Raw genomic sequence first — 13,951 nt, 5'->3', positions numbered from 1 at the left:
ATTAAACAATCATTCCAAGCATCAAGATTATAAACTTCCAACAGGAAGTCAGTGTAGTGTAATGTCTCAGGGTCAAACAATGCTGTTAATGTTCCAGCCGTCTACTTGCTGGCATTATATGAGAAAAAAAAAAACAAAAAAAAAAAACATGCATACATATATTATATATGTGTGTATATTAGGGCTGGGGAAAAAAATAAATAAAATAAAATCGATTTTCATCTTGAATTGAGTTGCGAGTTCAAATCGATTCCGATATGAAGAAAATTGAGTTTTTAGATTTTTTTTTTCCCCTTCAGAGTTTATGTAGCAGGGGGCATGTCCAGAATGGCACTTGACACTGGGAGCAGACATGTGCACTGTGTCTGAGGCTCTGAGCTTCCCACCGGCGCAATTCTACTATTATTGCCCTCACACACGACCCTCCTGTGTCCCTCTAGCCTCTCCGGTGTGTGACCGTGTGCAGGGGAGAAGTTGAACTGTCAGCCACCCACGATCCCAGTCGTCACAGACTAGGCCGAAGCCGTGGCCTCGCCTTAATAATCCTGCCTGCAGCTGTGATTTATGTTAACAGTTCCTAGCAGTTAAAATCGATTAGAATCGTAAATGTTTTTTTTTTTTTAAATAAAAAAACAAAAAACGCAGATTTTGTGGGGGGGGGGGGGGAGAATCACCAAGCCCAAATAAATAAATATATATACACATCCCATGTTGGAGGCAGATAAACAAAAGAATACATATGTAAACATTTCTATATCGACCCAATGCTGCATGTTGATTTCCAGAACTGAGAAATCTGTACGGAACCATCTGGGGCTAAAAATCAAAACAAAAAAGTACTCTAAAACATCCAGGCTGCTAACCTTATTATTTCATTGCCTTAAACCCTAACCCTGCATGGGTGCTCAACCTTTAGCTCTCCAGCTATTTCAGAGCTACAAGTCCTACAAGTCCCATGAGGCATTGCAAGGCTGACAGTTGCACGCATGACAGTACTTTTAGACCTGCAACAGCATGAGGGCCACAGGTTGGGCGACCATCTTAATTGTTAACCTCCCCTCATTTAAACCCAACCTCTAAAGTTAAAGAGGATCTGAGCAAAAATGCCAGGTACAAAAAAGGCAAGCAAATGGTAAACTACTTACAATGCATACAATCACCCTCAAGCCCATCTCTTCCTTCCTATCTTTTCCCCATTAATATGTCCTCATACCTTGTTCTGCACTGATTGATGGCCATCTTGGTAGAGGTAGGGCTGTCTTTTCTAATGTTACCTTAAAATGACTCATTTTCAAACAGCAACAGGAGAGGTGCAGAAAGCGCAGATCCACAGAAGGATCAATGCAGAAGCAGGGAGATCCTGGCACCCTAGGCCCTCCAGTACAGCTGCCTTTCCACCAAAGAGAACTGTGATCAGCACAGTAGTGGCATTGCCATGTGCAGTTCGTTGTACAATCATAAATTGTTAGCTGAGCATCTTTTATTGTAGAAGACAGTGTCTTCTGAATTAAATCATTTCTTCCGGCAAATTTTAGTTTTCTACAGAACGTTCTGCTTTAATTAAATCGATTTTAAATCTAGTCCAAAAATTTAAGGAAATTCAAAAAACGAGTTATGCTTTTTTCCCTCCTTCATACTGTACTTATCTAACCAACCCTCCCCACTTCTCAGCTGCATACTTAGAGTTCAGGCACTGAGTGCCTCAGGGGAACCACCACAATGTTGAGGGGACTTTCACAATGGGGCTCTGCGCTAGCAGAACGTAAAAAAAATAAAAATAAAAAAAGTCCTGCAAGCAGCTTCCTTGAGGCAATTTAGGAGGGTTGTAAAATGCCTCAGGTGCGGCGCATTTAACCCTTTATTCGGCCGCTAGCGGGGAGGTTAAAAGCACCCTGCTAGCAGCCAAAAAGTGCCTCAAACTACGCTACAGCCGACGCCCTCTCGCTGGCAGTGTGAAAGGGCTTTTAAAGGCAGACACCCTAGAAAATAAGCCAAACGTCATGTCACATGATAGTAGCACAATGGCTTATATAATGAAAAATGTAAGTACTTTTTTTTAATAGTTAATCTTTGCGCACATTAATGCAATACACAGTATTACCCAATGTTTAGCAATCCATAAAAGATTAGGTTGTGACACGTAGACACCCAACATGTTCAGCCTTAAAATTGCTACTTCCATGAAACCGTGACATATTTCAGTACCCTGTATTTTCAAGGAGGTGACATTTTAAATGTTCTCTACAGGCCTTGAATAATGGGCCTAGAATTATTGCTCTCACTCCAGCGTTCACTACAATTTGTAGCAAATGTAGTGCAAATTGAGGTTTTCATGCGTAGGAACCCCAACATGTGCATTTACTTTTGTGCATGCATGTGGGGGTGGGTGGCAGATTTTTAGTATTAGGGTTTTGATTAAATTTTTTAACTACATTTTGTTTCCCTTATCACATAGTCTTCTTTTTCCTTGGAAAAAGAGGCTCTTTGACATCAGAGTCTAAAAGACCACTAATGGCTAACCTGTCCACCAAAGAAATTACAGTAAAGCCTTGGATTGCAGGCATTTGTTCCGGAAGCACGATTGTAATTCAAAGCACTTGTATATCAAAGCAAATTTCCCCATAAGAAATAATGGAAACTCAAAATGATTCGTTCCACAACCATTTATCCATAAGTCCTTCAGTTTATAGTCCTTATAAAAAGATTATAGCAATGTGATAGGTTGTGTAACTATAAAATGTCCATCCACAAATGGCAGCCTCCACAAGGAGCTACAGAGTATAAAAAAGAGAAGAGAGGCACCTTTAAGTGTAGCAATATGGTTACATTTAACAAAGCTACAACATTTAGAAACTCACATGGTCGATGATTAAAACAGGCACATCCAAGTATGCAAGCACCTGGGGTAAAGCTGTCTGCAATCGTGACCGGGAAGTCTACCCTGCAGTAGAGCGATCTTAAAAAGTGAGGCTTGAACTGCTCGTGGAGCGCATTGTGGTATGGACGACATCAGTGGCTGTGCGGAGGATGGTCTATGTAGACCTCCAGATGCCTGCATACTTAAAGCCTGTTTTAAATCATCAACCATGTGAGTTTCTAAATGTTGTACCTTCATTAAATGTAAGCATATTGCTACACTTAGAGGTGCCTCTCTTCTGTTTTATACTCAATTGTGACATGACACTACTTGATATACAAGTCAAAATTTATTTAAAAATTTTGCTCGTCATGCAAAACGCTCTCAAACCAAGGTTTTACTGTAATGGCAAGCAAATTGTATTCCATTAGCTTCTTCCCCAGCAACAATAGGGAAAGTAACACCAACACTTGGAAGTAACGGTTTACACATCGCTTTTGGGTCAGTAACTGAAACGGGAGATCAGTGAAGGGATGTTCATGGATATCCCTCCTCCAGTCGGCGTCACCCGTGCCGTTTGAGCTTTCGAATAGTCGCCAAGCACAGTGCCCCCACACAGGGAGAGAGAAGGCGGAGAGACACAGGGGTGTGTGGAAGCAATATGGTGGCTGCAAAGCCGCCAGATTGCCTCCTTCCGAAAAGGAATAGTCGATTTCTTAGATTTTCAAGCATAGTATGGGAGTGTGTAAAACCCTCCAGCCACATGTCGAAGGCAGGAAAAGCGATAATGGGCTATTCATTTCTTTATCTTATATTTGGCTGGAGCGCTGCTTAAAAGTTACCTTACCTAATAACATTGAAAACAAAGGTTATATTCCATCAGGATACAGTTAAGCCACTTTCTATTAAGTGTACAAAGCTCATTCACATCATACCTATAAAGTTTTAAGCTTAGGCAGATCTTCCCAACACGAGTCAGGGACCCTCACTTATGAATAATGCGACTGATGTAATTTACATGTGAAAATGTTTTCCCCCATATTCTAACAGATCAGCATTCTTATAAATTTGGCAATAGGATAGGAGCTGAGATCACACATTTATAATGTTCCCGTATCACATGAAACACCGGCTTTCATTGTCATGCTATATCTATTCTAATCTATCTAATTTTCCCACAAGGAATATAGGCATGTAAAAAAAAAAAAATAACTGAAAAATACAGCTGGATTAATAAGAAACTGCAGATTTACCATCTGTCCACTTTATTATTTAAGTGGCAATAAAATGAGAATCCCAGATTAAGAAGTCAACTATTGCTCAATAATACACACTTTTAGGCTGCTTTCAGATAAACGTGATGCAGTGTACCCGCAGGTTTGGTGCGGGTTAGTTGTGCTTTGCCATAGTGTTCTATTAGGCCCTGCGATTTTGTTGTTCTTGTCAAATGTGCACCAAAGATACGGCATGCAAGCATTTTGTGTGCGCTTTCAGAAAGAATCCCAAAACTAAAGGACCTAAAACGGAAAGCACAGCTAACCCACACCAAACTCACAGGTACGCTGCGCTGCAGTCAAATCGCACCACATCAATATGAAAGCAGCCTTATGGACAAAGGTTAGGTTTAGGGGAAATTGTACATCAATCTTAAACATCAACTCTACTACTCCCCTACTTTGAATGTATCATGGTTGCAAGCAAACCTCTACCACCTCCCAACTGCATCCCCCCCCATTCAAAAATCAGCTTCCTGCTCCTTGTTTAGGTTCCATTTAGGTGTAACCCAAACCTCCAGTTTACAAGCTTAAAGTGGTTGACTTACAACACACTCTGACCTACAGGTAAGCCTAGATTAAGGCCTCTTTCACACTGATGTCCCGTTCAGGCCCGCCTGTCAGTTTTTCAGGCGGACCTGAACGGGTGCTCCATAGAGCTCTATGGAGCATCGGATGTCAGCGGTGACATGTCCGCTGACATCCGACCCGCTCCGATCCGAAAAAGTGTAACGGAGGAAAAAGCTATTTTTCCATCCGTCTGCGGATCGGATGACGACGGGCACTGCGGTCCGTCGTCATCCGATCTCCCATAGAGGAGAGCGGCGCTGTGACAGGTCCGTCCCTGCGCAGTGTGCAGAGACGGAGCTGTCATCTCCCTGCTCAGCAGGGATCGGCGGAGTGATCCCCGCTGAGCAAACGGATATCCACGGGGCGGATCAGAACTGATCCGCCCCGTGTGAAAGGACCCTAAGGCTTACCTGTAGGTTCAAGAAAAATCTCCTAAACCTATACGGTTTAGTAGATATTTGCCCGAAGACAGGCACCGCTGTCTACAGCGCATGCGCCGTAGACAGCGGCGTGCAGGCGAACACTGAGCGCGGCATCGTCAATGACAAAGATGTCGCACGTGACGGCTCCCATGCGCATGCACGGGAGTGATGTAATCGCGGCTTCGCCGAATGACAGCGTATAGTAGTCCATTATGCTTTGCCTTTGCAGGGAATGAAAGAGGAAGTAAACCCATCAGGGTTTACTTCCTTTTTAACCACTTACAGACCGGACCATTTTGCTGGTCAAAGACCAGACCACTTTTTGCGATTCGGCACTGCGTCGCTTTAACTGACAATTGCGCGGTTGTGCGACGTGGCTCCCAAACAAAATTGACGTCCTTTTTTTTCCCACAAATAGAGCTTTCTTTTGGTGGTATTTGATCACCCCTGCGGTTTTTATTTTTTGCGCTATAAACAAAAATAGAGCGACAATTTTGAAAAAAAAAAACGCATTATTTTTTTACTTTTTGTTATAATAAATATCCCCCAAAAATATATAAAAAAAATGTTTTTCCCTCAGTTTAGGCCGATACGTATTCTTCTACATATTTTTGGTAAAAAAATTGCAATAAGTGATTATTGATTGGTTTGCGCAAAAGTTATAGCGTTTACAATATAGGGATAGTTTTATAGCATTGTTATTAATAATTTTTTATTATTTTTTTTTTTTTTTTTACTAGTAATGGCGGCGATCAGCGATTTTTATTGTGACTGCAACATTGTGGGGGACCCATCGGACATTTTTGGGACCATTGTCATTTATACAGTAATCACTGCTATATAAATGCAGTGATTCCTGTGTAAATGACACTGGCAGTGAAGGGGTTAACCAGTGGGTGGCAGTGTAGGGGTTAAGTGTTCCTAGGGGTGTGTTACTAACTGTGGGGGGGTTGGGCTTTCATTTAGTGAACACTGATCTCTGCTCCAATCACATGGAGCAGAGATCAGCGTCACTAGTTGCTAGGCAGAATGGAGAAATGCTGTTTACACGGCATTTCCTTCATTCAGCCGTCCCGTGACACGATCGCGGGGACGCCCGCGGCGATAGAGTCCGCGGGGGGTCCCGACCAGCACTGGAGCGCGCCGCCGCCGGCGCGCTCCCGATGGCAGGGCGGCATTGAATATTGGACGTACCTGTACGCCAATATGCCTGCCCGTGCCATTCTGTCGACGTACATAGTCGTGCGCTGGTCGGGAACCGGTTAAACACAATGCATGTTCTGTAGCAAAAATAGTGCCCTGTATAAGATACACAAAATGTAGTACAAATGGCAAAAAAACATTGTACACTAGAGGAACATATATTTCAGTATGCTTAGCATCATGCTTCACTGTACAGTTTTCTTAAGTAAATGTTTACTGAATGTGTTACAAGTTTCTTATCTGGAGAGCCTGCCAGTAAAAGCACTTCCCATTGGAGGCTGACAAATCCAAGTCATCGCCTCGTATTTAGCTGTACCATTGTCAGCCTGACTTCAAGTTGCCCACTGACTGCCTTGTCAGGCCTACCAGATAGAAAGCCAACTGAAGCCTCACTTCACACTATGTAGTATATTGCCCTTATGCATGTTTTCACACATAGGGCATCCTGTTCATTTTAATTTCTACAACATAGCATAGAAGCTCAAAAATTTTTGAGCTTTGCAAGTTTCTAGCCGTTCATCTTTCTGCTTGGTTTTTCACGTGCAAAGCCACGTGTCTTGCTCGTCAAATTTGGGGTGCCATTAACAACGAAAGGTACTGCACAGTGTGTTTTTTTTGCACGATGTGTGAAAACGTTTCACATGCTACTGCAGCCTCAAATACTTCCAATCAGCTCTCAAAGAACACTCTACTGAGCTCAGCAGACTAGCTTCAACTCTCTGACCCTTTTTTCTTACAGCTCAGACAAGCTTATAAATCCTGGACTTTGAATGATGTAGACGCGAAAAGACTGCAGATAAACAGATACAACTTATGTAGGAGGATTGGTTTCATCTCTTTGCATCACCTGAGGAAAGTCCCTTCACTGGGTATATGTAAGGGTAACCATCACTTTATAATCAAGTCAGTTACTTTAGGAATCACCCTACATTATTTCAGTGTGGAAGTCAGCAGGAACCTCTAATGCGGTCACATATTCAGTATCTTGTAGGACAGACCTAAGGATGGTTATTGCTACCACAGAGAGGCAACACAATAAATCATCTAGAGCCTGTGCAAATAAACCATTTATACAAAAAAAAAAAAAAAGTACTGGCCACAAACCTGAGGAGCATACTTCTAAAAGTGATTTACAAAAGTTTAGGTACAAAGCCTAGGTAATGAAGAAAAATTAGAAAACAAACCTGATACAGCATTTTTAATTCCCTGGAGCCCATAGGAACCTGTAATACAACCAATTGATTAGTTCACTATATAAACATTTTCTTCTGCAACATTAAAAACGTACTACTTAAAATCTAAAGCCTCGCACATAGGAATAACAAATGCCGCTTTTATGTCTTTAAAATGTAGTTCAGTGTTATAGTTTATGTGGCCATGTATATTGTGACGATAGATTTTAAGAGCATTTAGAGACATTAGAATTTTTTTTTTTTAAATCGCCCCAAAGTTGCTTTTGGAGGAGCTTATGAGCATGAATTTACATGTGCATATATGTACGTACACTTATTTTATGAATATTCTATAACAAATACAATAAGGGTACTTTCAGAGTTTTTAGGCGTTTTAGCACTAAAAATAGCACCTGTAAAGTGCCTGAAAACTGCCTCTCATGCCTCCTCAGTGTGAAAGCCAGAGTGCTTTGACACTGGGGCGGTGTTTGTGGGACGGGAAAAAAAAATAAAATAAAAAAAAAAACCTCCTGCAAGCAGCATTTTAAGGGTGGTGTGTCCTACATCACCCCTACCCTTAGAATGACTGGGCAGCATTTCCGAAAAAACGCAGCAATACAGGGGCTATTAAAAGAGCCCCGCTAGCACCTGGAAAGAACCGCTAAAACCGGACCCACCGCTCCAGTGTGAAAGTACCCTAAAGTAGAGATAGAGAGAGATAGAGAGATAGATATAGATTATATATATATATATATATATATACATATATATATACACACACATATATATATATATATATATATATATATATATATATATATATATATATATATATATATATATATATATATATATATGTATATATATATATATATATATATACATACACACACACACACACTTTTATTATACATATTCACGTAAAGTATCTCACAAAATTGAGTACAACCCTCAAATTTTTGTAAATATTTTAATATAACTTTTGATGTGCCAGCACTGAAGAAATTACACTTTGTTATAACGTAAAGTAGTGAGGGTACAGCTTGTATAACAGTGTAAATTTGTACACCCTAAGTGGAAATGTGTAAATTGGGCCCAACGTGTCAATATTATGCATGGCCACCATTATTTTCCAGCCCTTAACCCTTGGGCATGGAGTTCATAGGTTGCCACTGGAGTCCTCTTCTACTCCTCCATGACGACATTACAGATCTGGTGGATGTTAGAGACCTTGCACCCCTCGACTTTCCATTTGCGGATACCCCAAAGATGCTTAATATGGTTTAGGTCTGGAGACATGCTTGGCCAGTCCATCACATTTACCCTGAGCTTCTTAAGCTAGGCAGTGGTTGTCTTGGAGGAGTGTTTGGGGTCGTTATATTGAAATACTGCCCTGCAGCCCAGGCTCCAAAGTGAGGAGTTCATGCTCTGCTACAGTTTGTCACAGTACACGTTGGCATTCATGGGTCCCACAATGAACTGTAGCTCCAGAGTGCCGGCAGCACTCATGCAGCCCCAGACCATGACACTCCCACCACCATGCTTGACTGTGGACAAAACACACTTGTGTGCGCTCTCTTCACCTGGTTGCTGTCCCACGCGCTTGACATCAAGATAATCTTATTTGGTTCAGATGGTGTCAGACCACAAGACATGGTTCCAGTAATCCATGTCCTTAGTCGGCTTGTCTTCAGTAAACTGTTTGCAGGCTCTCTTGTGCATCATCTTTAGAAGAGGCTTCCTTTTGGGACATCAGCCATGCAGACCAATTTGATGCAGTGTGTGGCGTATGGTCTGAGCACTGACAGCCTGACCCCCCACCCCTTCAACCTCTGCAGCAATGCTGGCAGCACTCATGTCTATTGCCCAAAGACAACCTCTGAATATGATGCTGAGCGTGTGTAGTCAACTTCTTTGGCCGATCATGGCGAGGCCTGTTCTAAGTGGAACCTGTCCTGTTAAACCACTGTATGGTCTTTGCCACCATGCTGCAGCTCAGTTTCAGGGTCTAGCAATCTTATAGCCTTGGCCAGGGGTGTCCAAACTTTTTTCAAAGAGGGTCAGATTTTATGAAGTGAACATGCGTGAGGGCCAACCATTTTGCCTGATTCTTTGAGCCATTAAAATTCCCTTCCAAACTGCCCACAGCCATTGGTCTATGAGTGAGGTTATTTGGGCGCTCTGACGGAGGGGAGGGACTCCTTTTTCCCTCCCCACATCCCTTGCACTTCATGCCTGGCGTGTGAGACAGCGCACCTATGCACTGGTGGCTGGGGCATCATTTCTGGTGTGCACATGCGTTTTCGGTGGTGCCCTCACCAGAAGGGATGTCGGGTCAAGTTTGACCCATCACTTACGGTGGTATCATGGATATTTAAGATGCTACTGACAGCTGTCATGCCATCACACGCATCTTATTGTCATTCCGCACGGTGCATCGCTGGACACCTGTGCGTTCATCGGGACCATGAGGTGTTATGCATTCTAACCCTACAGTTTAGACAGGCAAGGACTACAAATCTTGGTGGGCCTTTAGTTGAAGGAGCAATGAGGGAACCGTTGGCAGTAATAGCATTACCTGTTTATTACTGCACTCTCAACTACACTATACAATATGACCCGTTTTATTAATGTAAATCTATATATACAAAAATGTTTGAAGTTAAGCCCAATTTTTTTACTTTTAGAATATATATTTTTAATCCATAGACCATTGTCATTATATAATCCATGCCAATTAACACGACCCAAGTGAGATTAGAGGCATTCTGGCAGCAAATCCAGTGCAAAAAAAAAACTGTTCAGGGGGGGTGGGTAATAGTGAAGGAACTAATGGTGTAACCAATATAACCTACAATGTTGCCCCAGAGGAAGGACATCAGCTCGTAGTAATCCCATTTGGGTTCTGTCTCTTAACAGGACATGCTGCTCAACTGCAATACCTTACTTACACTTAAGTAGTAATTATATGAGTGTGAACAGAATGGAAGGCCTTCTACAGCAGAATCTCATGTACCCAAGAAAGCGATAACTAAAATCATTTATCACAGCCTTAACTAGCAGAAGTGCAAATTTTGCAAAAAAAATGTATTATAATTTGTTACATCAGATACAGAATCGAGAACTCCAAAGACATGCAGGTAGGTTAATTGGCTTCTGTCTAAAATTGGCCCTAGTATACAACTGGGGATCTTGGATTGTGGGCTCCTTGAGGGTAGGGACCAATGTGAGTGTGCAATGTAAAGGGATAGGGACAATTGTAGACACTCAGGTTGAACTGGATGGACTGATGTCTTTATTCAACCTTACTAACTATGTAACTATGTAACTATGGTTTAAAAAAAGGAGAAATGATTCTGCATACTGCAGTAGAAGTTAAACGTATTGAAAATTAAACTGAGAATTCATGTTTTTATATTGGGAGAGGAAATCTAAAAGGTTTAATGCTTCTTTCATGCAGTATACAGAAGAATACATCCACCCTACTTCTCTCACCTCCATTCACTGCCTTGCCTTCTGGCCGCTTTGATAAAAGCGCCGATCCAGACTTTGAGACACCTTGGTTTGAAACAGGACTTTTCTTTGTACCTGAAACTAAAAAAGTTAAATAATGGATTACAATATGAAGCATGCTAAATATTCAGCATTAGATTGTAGGGCTTTAAATTAAGCCTGACACACAAGCTTTGAACACTTCAAATGAAGCACATGAAGAAATATATAAAAGATGATCACCTTCAATGAAAAATGAGCGGAAAAAAAGCACTATTGGTTTTGATGATGGGCATCCTCATTAAGCAACGGAGACGCTACGGCAGTCAAGATTTTCATACATGTTCAGGTGCCTAGATAACAGGATCTACTGTTTGTTTTTACGCGTTTTCAATGAATGTCCAGGTCTGTGATGGGTAGTAAACCCAATATTTCTTTCATATTTGTAAAAGGATTATCTACTAATATATGTACATATACTGTAACACCTTGGTGTGTAGAATGTGGGCATGTAACAGTGCAAAGTGTTGCAGTACCTTTCAATTGAAATATATGCATATACCCAACAGCTGTTCAGTTGCCTAGCAGACACGCAGGCAGGTGACAAAGGAAAATACAAAGCTAGGAAAGCAATGTCATCTGACCAGCTAAGCAGTGTGGAGAATATGTGCAGGTACATTAAAAGGGCTTGTGGATGTTTGGTCTGGACATTAAAGTGTTACTCCAGCCAAAATGTCTGCTTTCGGTTAGTGGTTTATGTCCCCCTGCTTCCTGTCCAGTGACCATATGGGAACACTAAGACATCTCCACAAGAAGATAAAAGTTTGCAATAAAAACTCTGCAAGGCCTAGAAACGGTATAGTTTTTGTTTTTTTAATTTTAAAAATACTTACAGTCACTGCCCCTGGTACTCACTTCCAGTTATTGTGACCACTCAAAGTTGAGAAAATACTCTCCAATGGCAACACAAACTGCAGTAAAAATCTAAGAATCTAACCCATGCCTACTATCCAAAAGAAAGTCTGGGATGGAGTTACTTCTACAAAGTACATGCATTTGGTGGCTGCATTTGTTATCTTTGCCTAGACTTTTTATTCCCTTTTACCTGGTGATCTATCCAGTAAGCCTGTTATCTTTAAACTTCTTATAAATTGGAAAGCATACTCACCTCTGCATCAATAATGCGGTATTCTGGACTGGCCAATGACATCTTCACCCAGCCATCTTGGATGGAAAGAGAAGACATCAGTCCCGAGTTGCACACACGGAATTTACTAAGACAGGAGCAGACAGAACTGGTGCAGATGTGCATGGTAACCAATCAGCTTCTATCATTCATTTTCAAGTTGAACAACCTGAAGATAGAAGCTGATTGGCTACTCTGCAGTGCTACTCAAAATTCTGTTTGCTCCAGTTTCAATAAATTACGCCCATAGGTCTTTTTTTTTATTTTATTTTTTATTTTTTTTATAAAAAGCCAGCTTGTTTTCTTCTTTTACTAAATCTAAACTTAGAAGACCAAGGGGTCCAGCAAAAGTGGCAGTTGTGGCAAGAAGGCTGAGACAAGCCATTTAACCCTGACCGGGGTGCTTGCATTGGTCAACTTTTATGTAAAGCTTTTATCCCAAAAGGAAAAGAAAAGTTTCTGTAACTGCTGGAGTTTAGCTTTGTCAAATCTAAATCTAGTTAATCTAAAGCCAGTACACACGGGTCAAATGTTGGACAGTTCAATAGAAGCTGCCTGACATTCTGCCCATGTGTACTGCAGCTTTTCTGACAGAAGCTTGCCGTTTGGCTGGCCTCTGTTGAAGGGGCTTGACCAAAAAAGGTCTGCCGACCAGCTTCCTGTCAGCGCTCTCCGCCAATTAGTGCTGACCAAAGAGTACTGGCGGGGAGCATCCCACTGTCAGAACACAATAGAACAGCAAGGGAGATTGCTGTACTAACATTGAATGGTTAGTACAGCGGCTCCAACCTGAACTGTCAGATTTTCATTAAGCCCACTGGGTTAAACGAAAAAAAAAAAAATATGCAGTGCTCACTAGGCTTCACGGGTTGACAATGTTACTGTAGTATAAAATTTATGGAGTCAGACTTAAAGCATCTTTTCCATTAAGGAAAACTGTTGTCATACACTTTGAAAAAGTAGTTTAAAAAGGTGTGGCAACCTGAAATTACACACTTAGCCCTGTGATGAAACATTCTCTGGTTTTAAGCAGAAAATTGTCAATTACTGGCAACACCCAAGTACAAGAGCATATTTATACCTTTATGTTTATGATTCATACAAAGATTTCACAAGAACCTTATAGGGGAATCTGTTATAAAAAAAAAAAAAAAAAAAAATAACACTTCATACTTCCTTGCTCTGTGCAGAGGTTTTGCATAGAACAGCCCAGATCCTCCTCTTCTGGGGTCCCTCTTCAGCTCTCCTGGCATGCAGCTTGCTATGGGGGCACCCGAGCCAAGCTCCATGTCCATTCATACATTGAGCCGTATCCTGCCCCCTTTCTCTGACTCACTTGCTTTGACAGCAGTGGAAGCCAATGGTGCTTCACTGCCATCTCAGCCAATGAGGGAGATTCCCGGACAGCCAAGTCCCTCGTGCAACATGGCTGGCTCGAGATGGGGCTCAGATAAGCATTAGGGGAGGCTGCTGCAAACAGAACTTTTTTTTCCGTCTTAACGCAAAGAATGCATTAAGATAAAAACCTTCTGCCTTTACAACCACTTTATTATGATCATTTAATTCTATGATCACTTTAAGTTGGGTTCACACCACCTGCAGAGGATAATGTTCCATTTTCCTCTGCAGGATAATGTCCATGCTGGGCAGGATAGTGTGAACAAGCACAAAGTGGTTCTAAATGCAAAAGGTTTTTGACCTTAATGCATTCAATTCATTAAAGTGGCAGTACACTCCACTTTTGAACTTGTACCTACGGTAAACCTATAAGAAGG

At 41.5% G+C, this 13,951-nt stretch overlaps 1 protein-coding gene across 10 annotated transcripts in view; it reads right to left on the bottom strand.

Annotated features, from left to right (window-relative positions):
• Positions 1-13,951, bottom strand: part of MTUS1 (microtubule associated scaffold protein 1) — a 390,210-nt gene that overhangs the window by 169,831 nt on the left and 206,428 nt on the right. For all 10 annotated transcript variants that reach the window (XM_077477385.1, XM_077477386.1, XM_077477387.1 and 7 more), the window contains 2 exons: positions 10,994-11,092; positions 7,511-7,549 (listed from right to left, as the gene is read on the bottom strand). In XM_077477385.1, coding sequence (XP_077333511.1) covers positions 7,511-7,549; positions 10,994-11,092 — 138 coding nt within the window. The remainder of the gene's footprint in view (positions 1-7,510; positions 7,550-10,993; positions 11,093-13,951) is intronic.

The sequence above is a fragment of the Lithobates pipiens genome, unplaced genomic scaffold, assembly GCF_037356315.1.
Source record: "Lithobates pipiens isolate NorthernLeopardFrog02 unplaced genomic scaffold, aLitPip1_a1.2 Scaffold_13, whole genome shotgun sequence".
Lineage (NCBI taxonomy): Eukaryota > Metazoa > Chordata > Amphibia > Anura > Ranidae > Lithobates > Lithobates pipiens.
The sequence above is the reverse complement of the archived record's forward strand: the minus strand, read 5'-3'. Positions and strand labels throughout refer to the sequence as shown.